The 18,410-nt window shown below is 41.5% G+C and overlaps 1 protein-coding gene across 3 annotated transcripts in view; it reads right to left on the bottom strand.

Moving 5' to 3' along the window:
- The window catches only part of ROBO4 (roundabout guidance receptor 4), a 140,065-nt gene that overhangs the window by 12,501 nt on the left and 109,154 nt on the right, over positions 1 to 18,410 (bottom strand). For all 3 annotated transcript variants that reach the window (XM_040431121.1, XM_040431123.1, XM_040431122.1), the window contains one exon: positions 1,427 to 1,620. In XM_040431121.1, the coding sequence (XP_040287055.1) occupies positions 1,427 to 1,620 (194 nt within the window). The remainder of the gene's footprint in view (positions 1 to 1,426; positions 1,621 to 18,410) is intronic.

Raw genomic sequence — 18,410 nt, 5'->3', positions numbered from 1 at the left:
CACATGTTGACTCTCATCCCCAGAAGAGTACGGACGCAGCTTAAAGTACAATTTACATGACTCCCTGAACCTAAGGAAATTGTCGCTACCCCATGAAAAATCTGTCCGGGAGGGCAACCTTAGGTTCAGGGCAGGCCTGGTACTCACCGCCGGAACCAGCCGCCTGTGGTTTCTGAATCTGCAAAACGGTCGCGTGGAGGTCAGCTGCCTCCAAAGACAGACCCTGCAGGTGTCCGACCAGTGTAGACATAGGATCCATAGCTGCACTGATCCGAATAAAATGGCAGTTTTTCGGCAGTTAATAATGTCATGATTACAGGGGAGGGGAGGGACACAGAACTATGCCTCAAGGCTAGGGAGAGGGAAAAGATCACCTCCTAGGAAGCCCCTAAACCTGGCCCTGACTCCTGTCAGTATGTATAGACCCTGAAGGTGGGAAAATACATATGCCGGAACCTAGACCCTAGGAGCCCTGAAATGCCCTAGGTAGTGGCAGGGAATGAGACTACTGGTTCCTTCCCAGGTGAACGAACCAGTGTCTCCCTGAGGCCTAGTAACAACAAGCACAGGGGAACAACCAAATACAAAGAGCAGTACAACTTATCTTATAGAAAATGGATGAGCAGGAACACAGGTAAGGTCCACACACCAACTCTTCCAAACCCAAGCAGAGAATATCAACTGCATGGTATGAAGTGTGAGACCAAACTAAGTAGGGAATGCAGTAATGACCACGGGCTGCACGTGACAAGAGGTGTGGTCATTACCAAACCACAACACTGAGAATCAAGAGTCTCTCCGATCTTCTAACTTCTGTCACAGAAGGTACCGTGACATATAGCTACACCACAGACCACTGCACACTTATAGCTACACCACAGATGACTGCACACCTATAGCTACACCCCAGACCACTGCACCTCTATAGCTACACCCCAGACCACTGCACCTCTATAGCTACGCCCCAGACTACTGCACCGCTATAGCTACACCAAAGACCACTGCACCCCTATAGCTACAACCCAGATGACTGCACTCCTATAGGTACACCCAGACCACTGCACACCAATAGCTACACCCCAGAATACTGCACCGCTATAGCTACACCAAAGACCACTGCACCCCTATAGCTACAACCCAGATGACTGCACTCCTATAGCTACACCCAGACCACTGCACACTTATAGCTACAACACACATGACTGCACCCCAATAGCTACACCCCAGACCACTGCACACTTATAGCTACACCCCAGACCACTGCACCCTTATAGCTACACCCCAGATGACTGCACCAATATAGTCACATCCCAGACATCTACACCCCTATAGCTACACCCCAGACCATAGCACATATATAGCTACACATCAGACTGCTCCATTCCTTTTCTGTTACTCCAGACACAGATGCTAGACATGTCCTCACCTTCTTATTGAATGGATATTGCTGCTTCTGGCTCCGGTGGTGGTATTTCGCCTCCAGTTCGTCCATCCAGTCAATGTTCCAGTCAAGAACCGGTAATGGATTGACTTTGGGTTTCCTACTGTTCGGATCTGTGCCATCACCCTGGTTCTGAGCAGCCAGCAATCCATCCAGAGGGGAAGCAGATGGTGAAAAGTCTGTATATGAACACAGGACAGGTCAGTGTCATACAGCTGAAAGGTTACTGCCCCTTACTCCCTGAAATACTCTGTGCTAGTAGAGTATCACACAGGATTTTATTTTATCATAGAATACATTTATAGTCTTTATCTCCTTCTGTGACTTGAATTAGGAAGGTGCCCTTTAAGAGTAATGGACGACTGCACCGGCACATAAATGCATTGGCAGCACTTATAATATTAAATTGATCCTCTGCCAGGGAAGAGACTGGTGCAGTGGGCGTTAGGTGGGAATTACTTCAGACCAGGGGGTACAGAATTTATCAGCTTAAGAACATTTAGCAAATGTCTGACCCCAGCCCAGGAGCTAAATATACAGAAAGAAGTTACTTTGTTATACAGGAAAATTACACCCCTACCATAATCCACCCCTACCCCACAGTGTTTTACTCATGTACAGAATATCCTGCAGAGCATTTAGATGGTGATTTATCAAAATCTTCACATTTTAGAGAATGAATCCAGGAGAAATCGGTTCCATCCGCCTGACCAGACATTCAGAGAGGAGTAGTTATAATCTTGCATATAGTTGGCAGTATTATAGTACATAGGAGGCAGTATTATAGTAGTTATATTCTTGTACATAGGAGGCAGTATTATAGTAGTTATATTCTTGTACATAGGAGGCTGTATTATAGCAGTTATATCTTGTACATAGGGGCAGTATTATATTAGTGTACATAGGAGGCTGTAATATAGTAGTTATATTTTTGTACATAGGAGGCAGTATTACAGTAGTTATACTCTTACACCTCCGAGCAGTATTACAATAGTGATATTCTTATACATAGGGGGCAGTATTATAGTAGTTATATTCTTGTACATCCGATCAGTATTACAATAGTGATATTCTTGTACAGTGATACCTCAAGATACAATGGTCTCAGGATAAAATATTTTCGGCATACAATGGTCTTTTCTGGGCCAGCGTAAGTTGAAACTAAACTCAACATACAATGCCTCAGACTCAGATCTAACCAATTAATATGGCCATTTCACTGGTAAAACACCTGTTTTGATTGTCTAGTAGCTCCTCTGCAATACTACATGTTCTGTACTGCCCCCTGTCTATGCCAGGATGAGTTGCTCCGTCCTATTCATTTGAAGAGACGGGAGTCATCACATAGAAGTGAATGGGGATGCCCTAGTTATAATTACACTGCTCGCTGCTGCAATTGCTGCGCCCTGCAGGTAAAGAACGTAGAGAATGCAGCACTACTACGAGCGTGCTGTTCGGCGGGGGTGCCGGGAGTCAGACCGCCACCGATCTGATATTGATGACCTATCCTGAGGATAGAAAAAAGATTCAACAGCTCACGATCCTTGTACATGCTGTACGAGAAGGAGCAATCCCCATGTCAAAGGCCGACATATAATCCCAGCAGACGTTCTTGCTTCCAATACGCTATATTTTTTATTTCAACTTCAAAAATTACAAATTTACAGGACGCATTTCGGCCCGTCCAGCCTTTCTCAACTGCATGATACTAAATGACACTTAGTAACATTTTATAAGTACAAATCCAAATCACCTGATCTTGACATCATCAATTCATTAAACAAACAGGAAATTACATAGGTAAATCGTCAGAATGTTTCATCTTAGGCTACTTTCACACCTGCGTTAGGTGCGGATCCATCTGGTATCTGCACAGAAGGATCCGCATCTATAATGCAAACGCTTGTCTCCGTTCAGAACGGATCAGTTTGCACTACCAAACGGTAATGCAAACGGATCCGTTTGGACTTACACTGAAAGTCAATGGGAGGCGGATCCGTTTTCAATTGCATCATATTGTGTCAGTGAAAACAGATCCGTCCCCATTGACTTACATTGTAAGTCAGGACGGATCCGTTTGGCTCCGCATCGTCAGGCTGACATCAAAACGCTGCAAGCAGCGTTTTGGTGTCCGCCTCCAGAGCGGAATGGAGACGGAACGGAGGCAAACTGATGCATTCTGAACGGATCCTTATCCATTCAGAATGCATTGGGGCTAAACTGATCCGTTTTGGGCCGCTTGTGAGAGCCCTGAAACGGATCTCACAAGCGGACCCAGAAACTGCAGTGTGAAAGTAGCCTTACTTTAATCCATATTCATTGCAAAGGAAACAAAAGTCCTTCAAACTATCAACGTGGTAGTGCGGTCTGTAAGAAAATACACTCTACATAAGAAGACTATTAAAAAAACTATAAAAAACACATGACTTCATAATCCCTATTCAAACCCTTAGGCTGTAGGGTATCCAATGTATGGATCCAAAATGCCTCTCTCCTGAGTAACAACTTTTTTATATCTCCTCCCCTTCTTGGCTGATGAACCTGCTCTATTATCTGATATTTCAATTGTGCAATAGAATGTTTACAGTCATGAAAATGAAAAGGTATAGGTAATAAAAGATTATTTTTACGTAGAGTGGACTTATGTCTATTGATGCGATCTTTAACTGTCTGCATGGTCTCCCCTATATACAACAAGCCACAAGGGCATTTTATAAGGTAAATCACGTTTGCAAGTATCACAGGTAAAATAACTCTTGATTTTATAAGGTTTTCCAGTGCGCGGATGGTAAAAGAAAGTGGCCCTTTAGTACATTTGAGCATTGCATGCAATGCAGGGGAATGTTCCAAATTTCTGATGTGTAAGAGTTTTCTGTATCTGTCCCCCTTTCATACTCCCTATGTCTGCACGTACTGGTTGATCCCTTTAATTTTGGATTCCGCTTGTTGCAGATAAGAGGGGGATTTTTAACTTCCTCCACTGTTGGATATGATTTTCCTAGAATATGCCAGTGCTTGCATATGATATTATCAAAATGATAATTGAAAGGATGGAATTTCTGTATGAACGCTATACGGTTGCTCTTATTTTTAGGGACTGATTGCACTCCCATATCACTTCTAGCCTCCATTTTAGGATAACCCCTGTCCAAAAATCTGGACGTCATTACTTCAATCCTTTTGTGCTGCATCTCTGGGTCTGTAACTATCTTCTTAACCCTCATGTATTGGGATTTCGGAATGGCTTTTTTCAGAGCCAATGGGTGGGCACTTTGATAATGTAAAACGCTGTTTCTATCTATTTCTTTTCTGTATAAATCAGTATACAAATATCCATCCTCATGTTTCATTACCACAGTGTCTAAAATGCTGACAAAACTTCGATCATATGTCAATGTGAATTTCAGATCACCCCACTCTTCAAATGTTCAGAAAAAAGAAGGAGGGACTCGAGTGGCCCTGCCCATACGCAGAAAATGTCATCTATAAATCTTTTTCAGGTAAGTACAAATTTTTGAAAATGGTCATGAGTGTAAACGTACTGTTTTTCAAAGGATGACAAAAACGCATTTGTGTAGGGCAGGGCCACATTCGAGCACATGGCGGTACCGCGTCGCTGCAAATAAAAATGGTCTCCAAATAGAAAGTCATTTTCATACAATACTAATCGCAATAAATCCACAAAAAATTCCTGTTGTTCTATAGAATAATGGCTCGACGGTAACATTAACAATACTGATTCTATACCTTTATTATGTTCTATCGAAGTGTATAAACTGACCACATCGATAGTCACAAGTCAGCAATCTTCTGGAGCCTCCTTCAGTTCCTGTATAACCTTCAGAAAGTGAGAAGTATCCAACAGAAATGAATCAGTATTCCTCACCAATGGCGTCAATATTTTCTCCAGGACAATTGCCAGGGGAGACAACACAGAATCAACTGAGGCCAGAATTGGTCGACCGGGGGGATTATCCAAGGTCTTGAGCACTTTCGGAAGTATATAAAACACTGGCGTTACTGGTGAGTGATTAATCAAAAAGCATACAATTTCTTATCAACAACCCCCCGATCTACATAATCTGTCACTAAATTCAAGATTTTAGATTTTATGCAAAATATGGGGTTATGGTCCAGTATTTGATAAGTGCTTATGTCAGACAGCTGTCAATTCGCTTCTTGCATATATCTGACCTTGTCCATAATGACAATTGAGCCCCCTTTGTCGGCAGAGATTCATCCCCATTAGGTCACATATAGCTTGTCTCTCTTGTATTGTAATATTCTGTGTTACTCATAAATCTCCTCTTCTAGCCATGTCCATTTTATGTTGTGTTTCTTTTGTTACCAAATGTATGAATGTTTCTAGCGGATGGTAACTCTTAAGAGGTACAAAAGTGCTCTTTAATTGCAAACCTAAATCGGTTAATTTTAACATCTCATCTTCTTCGTCATCACGTTTACCTATATCCGGCAAAATTTGAGACGGTTCTTTAACAGAAAAATGTGCTTTCAACCTCACTTTCCGAAAGAACTGCTGAAGATCTACATCCATTTGAAAAGTGTCAAAATAACTGACAGGGCAAAATAAAGGACCCTTCTCCAGTATCTGCATAACATCATAATTTATTAATTTGGAGGATAGTTTGATGACCAAGGAAAGCTGCCTACCTGAGAACGCGTTAGTACACTCGAAGTATAATCATTTCCAGGTCTGAATCCTCCCCTGTAGCCAGGTCGAGGCCTTTGTGATGTATCCTGCCATCAGTATACTCTGTTTAACACGCAATCCTCACTGTCCCGAAGGAACTTGGATCTTTTTTTCTCTTGAGTCTCTTTGCGGTAGGTGGCAATATGATTCTCCACGGTCTCTTTCAACCTTTTAAATTCCTCTAAGCTTAAAGAGTCATGCAGTTGTTGTTCAGTGGTCTCGATCTTTTCTTTCAATTCTATGATTAATAAAATAATGAAATAAAGAATATAATTCTCTGATTTCTTTCTGCAATCTATCCACAGTAAGTAAAATTAAATCCAAAGAACACTTATTGATAATTTTTCAAAATCAGCACAATAGTTCAGATCATACGGAAAGAAGGTTGGGCACAAATGCACTCGCATGCCCCTCGGAATCCGATTTAATTTGAAAAACTCAGCTAGGGTTGTGGCATGCAATTCATAGGAGGCAAGTCTCCTTGATTCTCTTTCCCAATGCCTTTTCTTGAATTCGCTTGTAGGGATTGTTAAGAATTAATTTGAACATGTCACTTGAGATAAAATCGTCATCGCATCATCCTCATTAAAACTAAGGGTAGTCGTTATATTCGTCATTTGCAGGATCGGTGCACGTCTCAAACAATCAAATTGAAAAAAGATTCAACAGCTCACAATCCTTGTTCATGTTGCATGGGAAGGAGCAATCCCCATGTCAAAGTCCAACAGATAATCCCAGCAGACGTTCTTGCTTCCAATACATTATATTCTTTATTTCATTATTTTATTAATCATAGAATTGATAGAAAAGTTCGAGACCACTGAACAACAACTGCATGACCCTTTAAGTTTAGAGGAATTTAAAAGGTTGAAAGAGACCGTGGAGAATCATATTGCCACCTACCGCAAAGAGACACAAGAGAAAAAAAGATCCAAGTTCCTTCGGGACAGTGAGGATTACGTGTTAAACAGAGTATACCGATGGCAGGATACATCACAAAGGCCTCGACCTGGCTACAGGGGATGATTCAGACCTGGAAATTATTATACTTCAAGTTCGGGCAGCGACACGAATGGTTCACAAGATACACACCCTTTTTCCAGGAGGGGCTACGGACGGCGTCCACCACGAGGAAACGCCAGGCGGGCAGAAAGCATAGGAGGCCTGGAGCGATTACCACCGTCGAGTGTACTAACGCGGTCTCAGGTAGGCAACCCTTCTTGGTCATCAACCTATCCTCCAAATTTATAGATCATGATGTTATGCAGATACTGACACTTTTCAAATAGATGTAGATCTTCAGCAGTTCTTTCGGAAAGTGAGGTTGAAAGCACATTTTTCTGTTAAAGAACAGTCTCAATTTTGGCAGATATAGGTAAACGTGATGATTAAGGAGATGAGATGTTAAAATTAACCGTTTAGGTTTTCAATTAAAGAGCACTTTTGTACCTCTTAAGAGTTACCATCCGCTAGAAACATTCATACATTTGGTAACAAAAGAAACACAACATGAAATGGACATGGCTAGAAGAGATTTATGAGTAACACAGAATATTATAATACAAGAGAGACAAGCTATATGTGACCTAATGTGGGATGAATCTCTGGGATGATAATTAAGCCTGCCGACAAGGGGGACTCAATTGTCATTATGGACAAGATTTTTTGATTACTCACTCACCAGTAACGCCAGTATTTTATATACTTCCGAAAGTGCTCAAGACCTTGGATAATCCCCCAGGTCGACCAATTCTGGCCTCAGTTGATTCTGTGTTGTCTTCCCTGGCAATTGTCCTGGAGAAAATATTGACGCCATTGGTGAGGAATACTGATTCATTTCTGTTGAATACTTCTCACTTTCTGAAGGTTATACAGGAACTGAAGGAGGCTCCAGAAGATTGCTGGCTTGTGACTATCGATGTGGTCAGTTTATACACTTCGATAGAACATAATAAAGGTATAGAATCAGTATTGTTAATGTTACAGTCGAGCCATTATTCTATAGAACAACAGGAATTTTTTGTGGATTTATTGCGATTAGTATTGTAGGAAAATGACTTTCTATTTGGAGACCATTTTTATTTGCAGCGACGCGGTACCGCGATGGGCTCGAATGTGGCCCTGCCCTACGCAAATACGTTTATGTCATCCTATGAAAAACAGTACATTTACACTCATGACCATTTAAAAAAATTTGTACTTACCTGGAAAAGATTTATAGATGACATTTTCTGCGTATGGTCGGGGCAACTCGAGTCCCTCCTTCTTTTTTCTGAACATTTGAAGAGTGTTTGGTGATCTGAAATTCACATTGACATATGATCGAAGTTTTGTCAGATTTTTAGACACTGTGGTAATGAAACATGAGGATGGATATTTGTATACTGATTTATACAGAAAAGAAATAGATAGAAACAGCGTTTTAAATTATCAAAGTGCCCACCCATTGGCTCTGAAAAAAGCCATTCTGATATCCCAATACATGAGGGTTAAGAAGATAGTTACAGACCCAGAGATGCAGCACAAAAGGATTGTCCAGATTTTTGGACAGGGGTTATCCTAAAAAGATATTAATGGAGGCTAGAAGTGATATGGGAGTGCAATCAGTCCCTAAAAATAAGAGCAACCGTATAGCGTTCATACAGAAATTCCATCCTTTCAATTATCATTTTGATAATATCATATGCAAGCACTGGCATATTCTAGGAAAATCATATGCAACAGTGGAGGAATTTAAAAATCCCCCCCTTATCTGCAACAAGCGGAATCCAAATTTAAGGGATCAACCAGTACGTGCAGACATAGGGAGTATGAAAGGAGGACAGATAAAGAAAACTCTTACACATACATCAGAAATTTGGAACATTCCCCTGCATTGCATGCAATGCTCAAATGTACTAAAGGGCCACTTTCTTTTACCATCCGCGCACTGGAAAACCTTATAAAATCAAGGGTTATTTTACCTGTGATACTTGCAAACGTGATTTACCTTATAAAATGCCCTTGTGGCTTGTTGTATATAGGGGAGACCATGCAGACAGTTAAAGATCGCATCAATAGACATAAGTCCACTATACGTAAAAAGAATCTTTTATTACCTATACCTTTTCATTTTCATGACTGTAAACATTCTATTGCACAATTGAAATATCAGATAATAGAGCAGGTTCATCAGCCAAGAAGGGGATGAGATATAAAAAAGTTGTTACTCAGGAGAGAGGCATTTTGGATCCATACATTGGATACCCTACAGCCTAAGGGTTTGAATAGGGATTATGAAGTCATGAGTTTTTAATCGTTTTTTTTAATAGTCTTCTAATGTAGAATGTATTTTCTTACAGACCGCAATACCACGTTGATAGTTTGAAGGACTTTTGTTTCCTTTGCGGTGAATATGGATTAAAGTAAGAGGTGAATCATCAGAATGTTTCATATGTCATTTCCTGTTTGTTTAATGAATTGATGATGTCATGATCAGGTGATTTGGATTTGTACCTATAAAATGTTACTAAGTGTCATTTAGTATCATGCAGTTGAGAAAGGCTGGACGGGCCGAAACGCGTCCTGTAATTTTGTAATTTTTGCAGATGAAATAAAGAATATAACGTATCGGAAGCAAGAACGTCTGCTGGGATTATCTGTTGAACTATCCTGAGGATCGGTGATCAATAGGAAAAAGCAGACAACCCCTTTAAGGACTTCTTTTATCTCTCTTAGTTATCTGCTTATTTTACTTGAATTCTTTTCTTATTCTGGGATGGCATTTTTGGGCTTTGAAACCAATTACTGGTTTTCCATAGAGTTATCGGCTCAAGTTACCATGGTTTCAACTTTCAACTAGCAATGGTGGTCCCAGAACCAATTAATATTGTAACTTGAGGGACCGTTGTACAATGGAGGCAGTATTAGGTAGTTATAATCTTGTACACAGGAGCAGTATTATGGTAGTTATATTTTTGTATATACCGTAGTTGGCAGTATTATAGTAGTTATATTCTTGAACATAGATGCTCTATTATAGAAGTTATATTCTTGAACATAGCAGGCAGTGTTATATTAGTTATGTTCTTGTGAATAGGGGTTGTATTACCGTAGTTATATTCTTGTACATAGAGGCAGTATTTTAGTAATGATATTCTTGTAAATAGATGGCAGTATTATAGTAAGAGGAAATTCCAGTGATCTTCTGAAACAGATCCTTCTATATTGAAGCATATAAAATCCAGTATGATCCAAAGTCAGACATGCTTAGTCAAAGTCGCGTTTCGGCCTGACTAGCAGACCACAGTTGTAGCTAACATTTTAAAAAAGGAGACTGCACCAATCAGAAAGTAACATACAGTCACATGATTTAAACAGTATGAAACTGTGTATAAACAACAGTGACATATATATCAATACTGCAGGATTTCAAGAATTGCTAATGTTGCATGGTTAGGTCCTGCTTTCTGTTCAATCCGTGGGGAACGTGTGTATTCAATGTAAAAAGCCAGAAGGTTTTCCTGTTGAATAGCTTGCGCTTAAAATCTCCTCCACATCAGGTGGATTAACTCTTTCAATCCTAGCACATTGTTAGGCCTGTTATATCTCCAGAGTGCTTTGTGGCAAAATGCATTGATAATGCAGAAATATTTTTCACAGTAGGCCTCATAACGTCAGAGAGATGTCTTCTAATCCTGACTTTTAGTGGTCCTGTAGTGCAGACGACATACTGCAGTCGGCGGTGTGTACAGGCGATCAGATATACCACATTAGATGTGTTGCAATTAATGTACTGCCGGATGGGATAAGTTTGATTATTAGGAAAAGAAGTAAATTCCTTCATATACCATCACCTCACAGTAAGTACATTTTTTGTGACCACACCTAATAAACCTTGGTAACGCAACCAAGAAGACACATGTGAACACTGGCTTACAAATAAACTGGGAGATGACATAGATCCAAGAGTAGGCCACCCACCTGTAACCATCTTCTAGTACTTTGGCATACTCAGTGTCTTGGTACAAGACAGAAATGTATGAAGGATGTCAGCTATTTTTATTTTTTTTGTATTCTGCAGACAATGCATTAGGAAAAACTGAAGGTTGATTTTTGGTATTTTTATTTTTCTGAGAAGACTTTCTTAAAAACTGCTGTCTATTCCTACTCTTTTGTGCAAGCATAATGTTCCAGTTAGAATATTCCCTTTCCCTTAAACTTGAGTGGACAACTGATTTTTCATTTGCAAATGCATCATGTGTGGAGAAATTGCATCGACACATATTAGTTCACCTAACGGTAGGTTCTTTTTAATATGTTTAGGATGGCATGAGCTGGCAAGCAATAACATATTGCCATCAGTTGTTTTTTTAAATGTACGTTTTTTTTTACAGTATGTGTGTGAATGTCGCCATATAATGAAAAGTCCAAAAACTCAATACAAGTTGCATGGTGTTTCACGCTGAAAAATAACTCTAAAGAATTACTGTTTAGAAACCCGGTCAGGTCTGGTATGGCAGACACATCGGACCCCTAAATGAACAGAAGGTCATTGATGTACCTGCCATATCAGACCAATAACCAGGCTGGGGCACTCTTCGGGCGTAAAGAGAAGGAATCTCTCCTACCACGCAGTATTATACTAATTATATTCTTATACATGGGGGCAGTATTATAGTAGTCCTATTCTTGTACATAGGGGCAGTATTATAGTAGTTATATTCTTGTACATAGGGGCAGTATTATAGTAGTTATATTCTTGTACATAGGGGCAGTATTATAGTAGTTATATTCTTGTACATAGAAGGCAGTATTATAGTAGTTATATTCTTGTACATAGGAGCAGTATTATAGTAGTTATATTCTTGTACATAGAAGGCAGTATTATAGTAGTTATATTCTTGTACATAGGGGCAGTATTATAGTAGTTATATTCTTGTAGATAGGAGGCAGTATTATAGTAGTCCTATTCTTGTACATAGGGGCAGTATTATAGTAGCTATATTCTTGTACATTGGGGACAGTATTATTGTAAATATATTCTTGTACATAGGAACAGTATTATATTAGTTATATTCTTGTACATAGGGGTAGTATTATAATAGTTATATTCTTGTACATAGGGGCAGTATTATAGTAGTTATATTCTTGTACATCGGGGACAGTATTATATTAGTTATATTCTTGTACATAGGAACAGTATTATATTAGTTATATTCTTGTACATACGAGGCAGTATTATAGTAGTTATATTCTTGTACATAGGGGTAGTATTATAGTAGTTATATTCTTGTACATAGAGGGCAGTATTATAGTAGTTATATTCTTGTACATAGGGGTAGTATTATAGTAGTTATATTCTTGTACATAGGGTACAGTATTATAGTAGTTATATTCTTGTACATAGGGGGCAGTATTATAGTAGTTATATTCTTGTACATAGGGGCAGTATTATAGTAGTTATATTCTTGCAAATAGGGGGAAGTACTTGTATAGCTAAGATTTCCTGTGTAAATAAGGACAATAACATAACATTGTGGGGGACATTTATCAAACTGGTATAAAGTCGAACTGGCTTGGTTGCCCATCGCAACCAATCAGATTCCACCTTTCATTTTCCAAAGGAGCTGTCAAAAATACAAGGTGGAATCTGATTGGTTGCTATGGGCAACTAAGCCAGTTCTACTTTACACCCAGGGGCGTAGCTATAGGGGGTGCAGAGGTAGCAGTCGCTACCGGGCCCAGGAGCCTGAGGGGGCCCAAAGACCCTTGTGCTGCATAAGAAGACACCAGCATTATAGAAAGTGCATGCTGGTCAAGTTACACCTCTGGCTGGAGGGAACGGGTTAGGTCAAGAATTTGGCATGGGGGGGTGCCATTCTAATTTTTGCCTTGGGCAGCACAAAGGTTTGTCCCTGGCCACAAAGCACTGAGGGAAGGCGGGGCCCAAGCTGAACTCTTGCACTAGGGCCCATGAGCATTTAGCTACGCCCCTGTTTACACCAGTTTGATAAATGGCCCCATATGTATTATAACTTTATATGTATACTATCTACCACATCTGAGGTGCCCACAATTCATTACATAATAAACAAAAATCTTGTTGCCATGAATACTCTGACTTTCATCACCGGGGCCCATTGCTCATGGCTGGATACTAAGCTTCCATGACCTTGGCCGTCATTCAACCACACTTTGCTTTGTGTGGAGTGACAGACAGATGTTCCAGTAAAGCCGCTTAAAATAATCAGATTTTATCTGATAATTCAGGATTTCATGTGGAACATAAGTAAGTTGTTTGTAAAAATGTGAAATTAACTCTCCAGCTGCCAGGAGGCATCTGTAAATCCGAGTCACTAACAACCTTCCAACTAAAGATGATTTGTCTCAAGCAATAAGGATTTACTGTGCTGTGGGTTCGCTTTATGGCTGCCATAAATTGTGACATGCACATTGTCAGCTCTGCCCCATAAAGACCATGTACTTACCATAGTCAGGGCTAGCAACCATAGTCAGGGCTAGCAAAAATGTAGGCACTTGCTCTAGAATTCACCACCATGTTTTAAAGCGGTCGTCTGAAATCTGTGTCTCTCCAGTTGTTTCAAAACTACAACTACCAGCAAGCCCTGAGTCAGCGGCAGCTGGAGATCCACAGGATGCCAACCAATGCTTTAAAATGTAATAGGGAGATAGAGCAGCCACTAAAAGTAGTAATGCATTATCAAATAGATGTATTCGCCGGTCATTCTGAGCCTTCTAGTACAGGGGCATAATACTAGAAATTAAGGTCAAGACTGACTACTGGCGCCTGTTGGAGTTGGTAACATAGGGGAGGGGGGACTACAAGAGACGTGAGGCAGAACTGCAAGAGGAGCTGTTAAAAGGGGGGCATCCCAAGCCTAAACAGGTTGCTGTTGCTGGCATGGTGACACCCTGATAGCGGAATGTGATTGTTAGGGCTCATGCACACGGCCGTAGTTTCTGTCCGCATCCAATCCACATTTTTTTGCAGATTGTAGACCCATTCTTTTCAATGGGAAAATAGAACATTTCCTATTCTTGTCCATTATGCGGACAAGGATAGGACATTTCTACAGAAGTTAAAAAATAAATGGTGGCATGCACTCATCCGTGATCCGTGTTTTGCGGATCTGCGATTTGCGGACTGCCAAACAGATGCAGCCGTGTGCATGAGCCCTTAGTTCAAGCCACAGTTCTCATGGAGAGGTCTGGGGGGAGATCACAGACGATAAACTCTGGTGAGTTATCTCCAGTGGCATGGACGCCCAGAGCCCCATCTTGGCACTGGAAATACTCCATCTAAAAGAGCGGCGTTGATGAACAGGCACAAAGCCCATCATGTTATATACATATAACCTTTATGCCTCATGCAGACGTCCGTGTCAGTTTTGGATCAGTGGTAACACGGACCGTGTTCAATCCGTGTTTTCTCCCGTGACAGATCCGTGTTGGTTCCGTGGGTCAGTTTTTTGCTGTCCGTGTTGCATCCGTGTTTCACTAACACTCAACAGCTGAAAAATAATTTTCAAAGAATCTCTTGTTAATGATTCGTGAAACACGGATGCAACACGGATGGCATCCGTGGTTTTCACGGACCCATAGACTATAATGGGCGTGATAGATCCGTGAACACGGACAAAATAGAGCATGCATTCGTGGTAAAAAAACGGACCCACGGACCGTGCTGAAACACTGATGTGTGAATACACACATTAAAATGAATAGGGACGTGTGCTGTCCGTGGAGAACACGTACAGCACACGTCCGTGAAACACTGACGTCTGCATGAGGCTTTACACAGTGCTATTGAGAGGATAAGGACCTGTTTACAGCTGCTTTTGGAATCCAGTATACTGATCTGGCTGAGGATCTGGCTACCTGAGCTCACAGTATCCGGCATTGCCAGATACGACCATGTACAGCCAGATCCTCATTCACTCTAATGGGATCCGGCTGCTCTCTGACATATATGTCAGGAATCGGCCAGACAAAAGCAGTTGCGTGCAGTGGTTTTTGCTAAATCCTGGCATATTTGCCAGTGAGCAGACAGATTTTTGCCGGATCCCATTATAGTCAATGAGGTGCAGGCGTTACATGGTCATATCTGACAATGCCAGATATGCAACTGTAAACAGGGCCTTAAAGAGACTGGTTCCTTGTTTGGACTATTCTGGTGTGTTATCACCTTTGTGGTGTGACGGGATGCATATATGAGTGGGGGCCCTACAGCTGAGCAGTAGAAAGGAGGCAGTTTGGGGTGCAACAGTATAGATATATATGTGTCACGGCCTATGGTGTGCACTGTGACACTGTTGCTACACTTGCAGTTGCCCGCGGCAACATGTTGCTGTGTGTGTGCATGCGGTGGCAGTGTCTCGGCCTTCTGGGTGATTGCTGTGACAAAGGTGCCACGCATGTTGTTGCCTGCGGCAGCGTGTAGCTTTCCATGTTTGTGTGTGCACTTCCCCTTTAAGTGGTATCCTCCCCTTGTCTGGTGTTGGAAGGGTTAACTCCCTTCCTAGTGTTTTAACACTGGGTTTATGTGGGTGTGGCTGCTTGGGTTATTTAGCCTCTGCTGGATGCCTGAAGCTGAGGGGTACTCCAGCCATGGTGTATGCTGGAGTTATCCTCCTGGTCTTTATATGCCATGTGTCCAGTGAGGGCCACCCTTGTGGTCATAGAAGATTGTAGATGTTCTTGTGGTGTCTCACGTTATTGCAGCTATGGTGTCCTGGGTTCCTGTGTGGTTTGTGGTGTGTCCTTTTATGTTGGTGTGGACATCAGCACTTGTGCACGGGTTCCAGTCAGTGTGTCTGTGGCAGGTAAGTGTGTTCCTGGTTTCACTTACCTGCCATCTCCATATGCTGTATGTGTTCCCCTCTCCTTGCAGCCTGACCTCAGATAGAGACTCCTGTTCCTCCATTACTGGGATGAACAGGTTGTCTCTCCCCTGCTCCTATGTGAGGGATTACCAGGGCGACTTAGGGTTTCTAGGAATCCTGAGTATGAGTCGTCCTACCATCGGGGTCCGCTCATACAGTGAGGAGTCAGGGAGAGGATTAGGGACGCGGTAGGAGGTGACCTGCTCCCTTATTGCTCCTTTTGGCCAGGCTGATCCCCTTTACCCTCTGACACCGCACGGTGGGGGGTTTCCCCCACTCCCCGCCGTGACAATATGCCATTCCGGGTCCGTATAGTCTAATGTGGTTTCATACACCGCATTTATTTATTTATTTTTAGAAAATGCAACAGTTGGATTGATAAGGAACAGGAAATATAAAGGAAATGCTTTCACTTCTTCTGCTGGATCCACTCCTGGCTTTGGGGGGGGGGGGGGAGGCATCAAAAATTGCAGTGCCGCCTCTACTCTCCATCTTTACCCCCCCCCCCCTCAAAAAAAAAAAGTATCTGTGTAAGATTTCATGTTTGCAGTTTTCACAGAGGACAGCTCAATGACTTCCAGGTATTTAAAGGGGGAATTCTCATTGAAGGGACAATGCCCCCTTCTCCCAGTGCCTGCTATGGTCTCCATTTCCTTGCATGTGACAGATATCTTTCTACAAGATTCTCTCTTTCTAGTAATACGGTATCAGTTATGGAGCCCTTAAAAAAAAATATCACTATACTCACTGCCTGCTGCTAGAAAGCTCAACAAAGGTCACCTGCGGGCCCCGGGTCCCAATTATATTCCACAATCTTAGCTCTGATGCCGCAGCCATGAATAACAATCATGATTTGGAAATATTTTGAGGCGATAGATGAACGCGCTGGTGTAAATACACCATACGGGAACAGATGGCGGGAAGATCTCATTCTGTGACCTTACTTAACCCCGTCGGGAAAATACGTGTCTAGAATGGGCTCAGCACCCTGGGTGTTCATCCAACCTCCACCTAAGGGACGGTGCATAGATCACCTCCCACAAAAGCACCAAATCCCCCAATATCTGAGGAGGTATAATAGAGCAGATTTATAGCTTTTTGCACAGTAATGCCATCACTGCAATAAAACCAATGCGAAAACAGGATTTATCCGATAAGTAAAACAAAATCCATAACTGGTTAACAATTAGTAGGGGGTAGAGGGAGGGGGTCCGGGACCCTCTCACTACTCGGGGGGTTGAAACCCCTGAGCTGTCAATTATCAGCTGATACATTGTACACAGGATGGTTTCTATGGAAACCGGTATTTACGGATCACTGATAGCAGCAATTTGTCAGTAATGCAACAGAACAGGAGAATGATAAGTAATTAATAGAAAGGTAACGTAAGGAATCTGCATGGAATGCGGTCACATAACAGGAGCCGGCACACAATCTACATTCTGTAACAGTTTTATGTCTATATCTAATCTATATAGACAATATATATATTATAATGCATTTGGAAAGTCTTCAGACCCTTTTACTTTAAGCACAAGTTGTTATGTTACAGGCTTCTGGTAAAATAAAAATAAAAAAAACTTGTTTTCGTCATCAATCTGCACTCCATACCACATAATGAGAATTTTTAGCAAATTCCTTATAAAGATCAAACTAAAATTTTGCATGGAGATAAGTATTCAGACCCTTTGCTATGACACTTGAAATGTAGCTCTGGGGCCTCCTATTTCTCTTATTTCTACATCTTAAGTGGAGTCACCTGTGGTAAATTCAATGGATTGGACATGATTTGAAAAGACACACTCCTGTCTATATAACATCCCATGAGGAGGAAAGAACTGCCCGTAGAGTTCAGAGACAGGATTGTGTGGAGGAACAGATCTGGAGAAGGGGACAAAGAATTTCTGCTGCACTGAAAGTTCCAAAGAGCACAGTGTCCTCGAAAATTCTTCAGCGGAAGAAGTTTAGAACAACCATGTTGGCCGCCCCACCAAACTAAGACTACATTCACACGACAGAAAAAAAAAATGGCCATTTTTCAACCATCTCTGTATCCATTTTAGTCTGATTTTAAAAGCTGTTTTGCATCCATTTTTAACGGCCATTAAAAACGGATGAATTAAATTTTTTTATTTTTTATTTTTATATCCCTACCCCTGCAGTGTCCTCTGTATACATAGTACCCCTCATAGTGCCCCCTGGACATCAAATCCCCCACCATAGTGCCCCCCAGTATGATTAATGCCCCTTTAAAAACCTCTAGTATTATTAATGCTCCCATTAGCGCCCAAGCAGTGACGTAACTACCAGGGAAGTGGCTCCTTCAGGGCCCAAAATGAGAAGGGGCCTGGGAGCAGTGTCTTATTTAGTATAT

The sequence above is a fragment of the Bufo bufo genome, chromosome 1, assembly GCF_905171765.1.
Source record: "Bufo bufo chromosome 1, aBufBuf1.1, whole genome shotgun sequence".
Lineage (NCBI taxonomy): Eukaryota > Metazoa > Chordata > Amphibia > Anura > Bufonidae > Bufo > Bufo bufo.
This window is presented reverse-complemented; position numbering and strand designations above follow the sequence as displayed.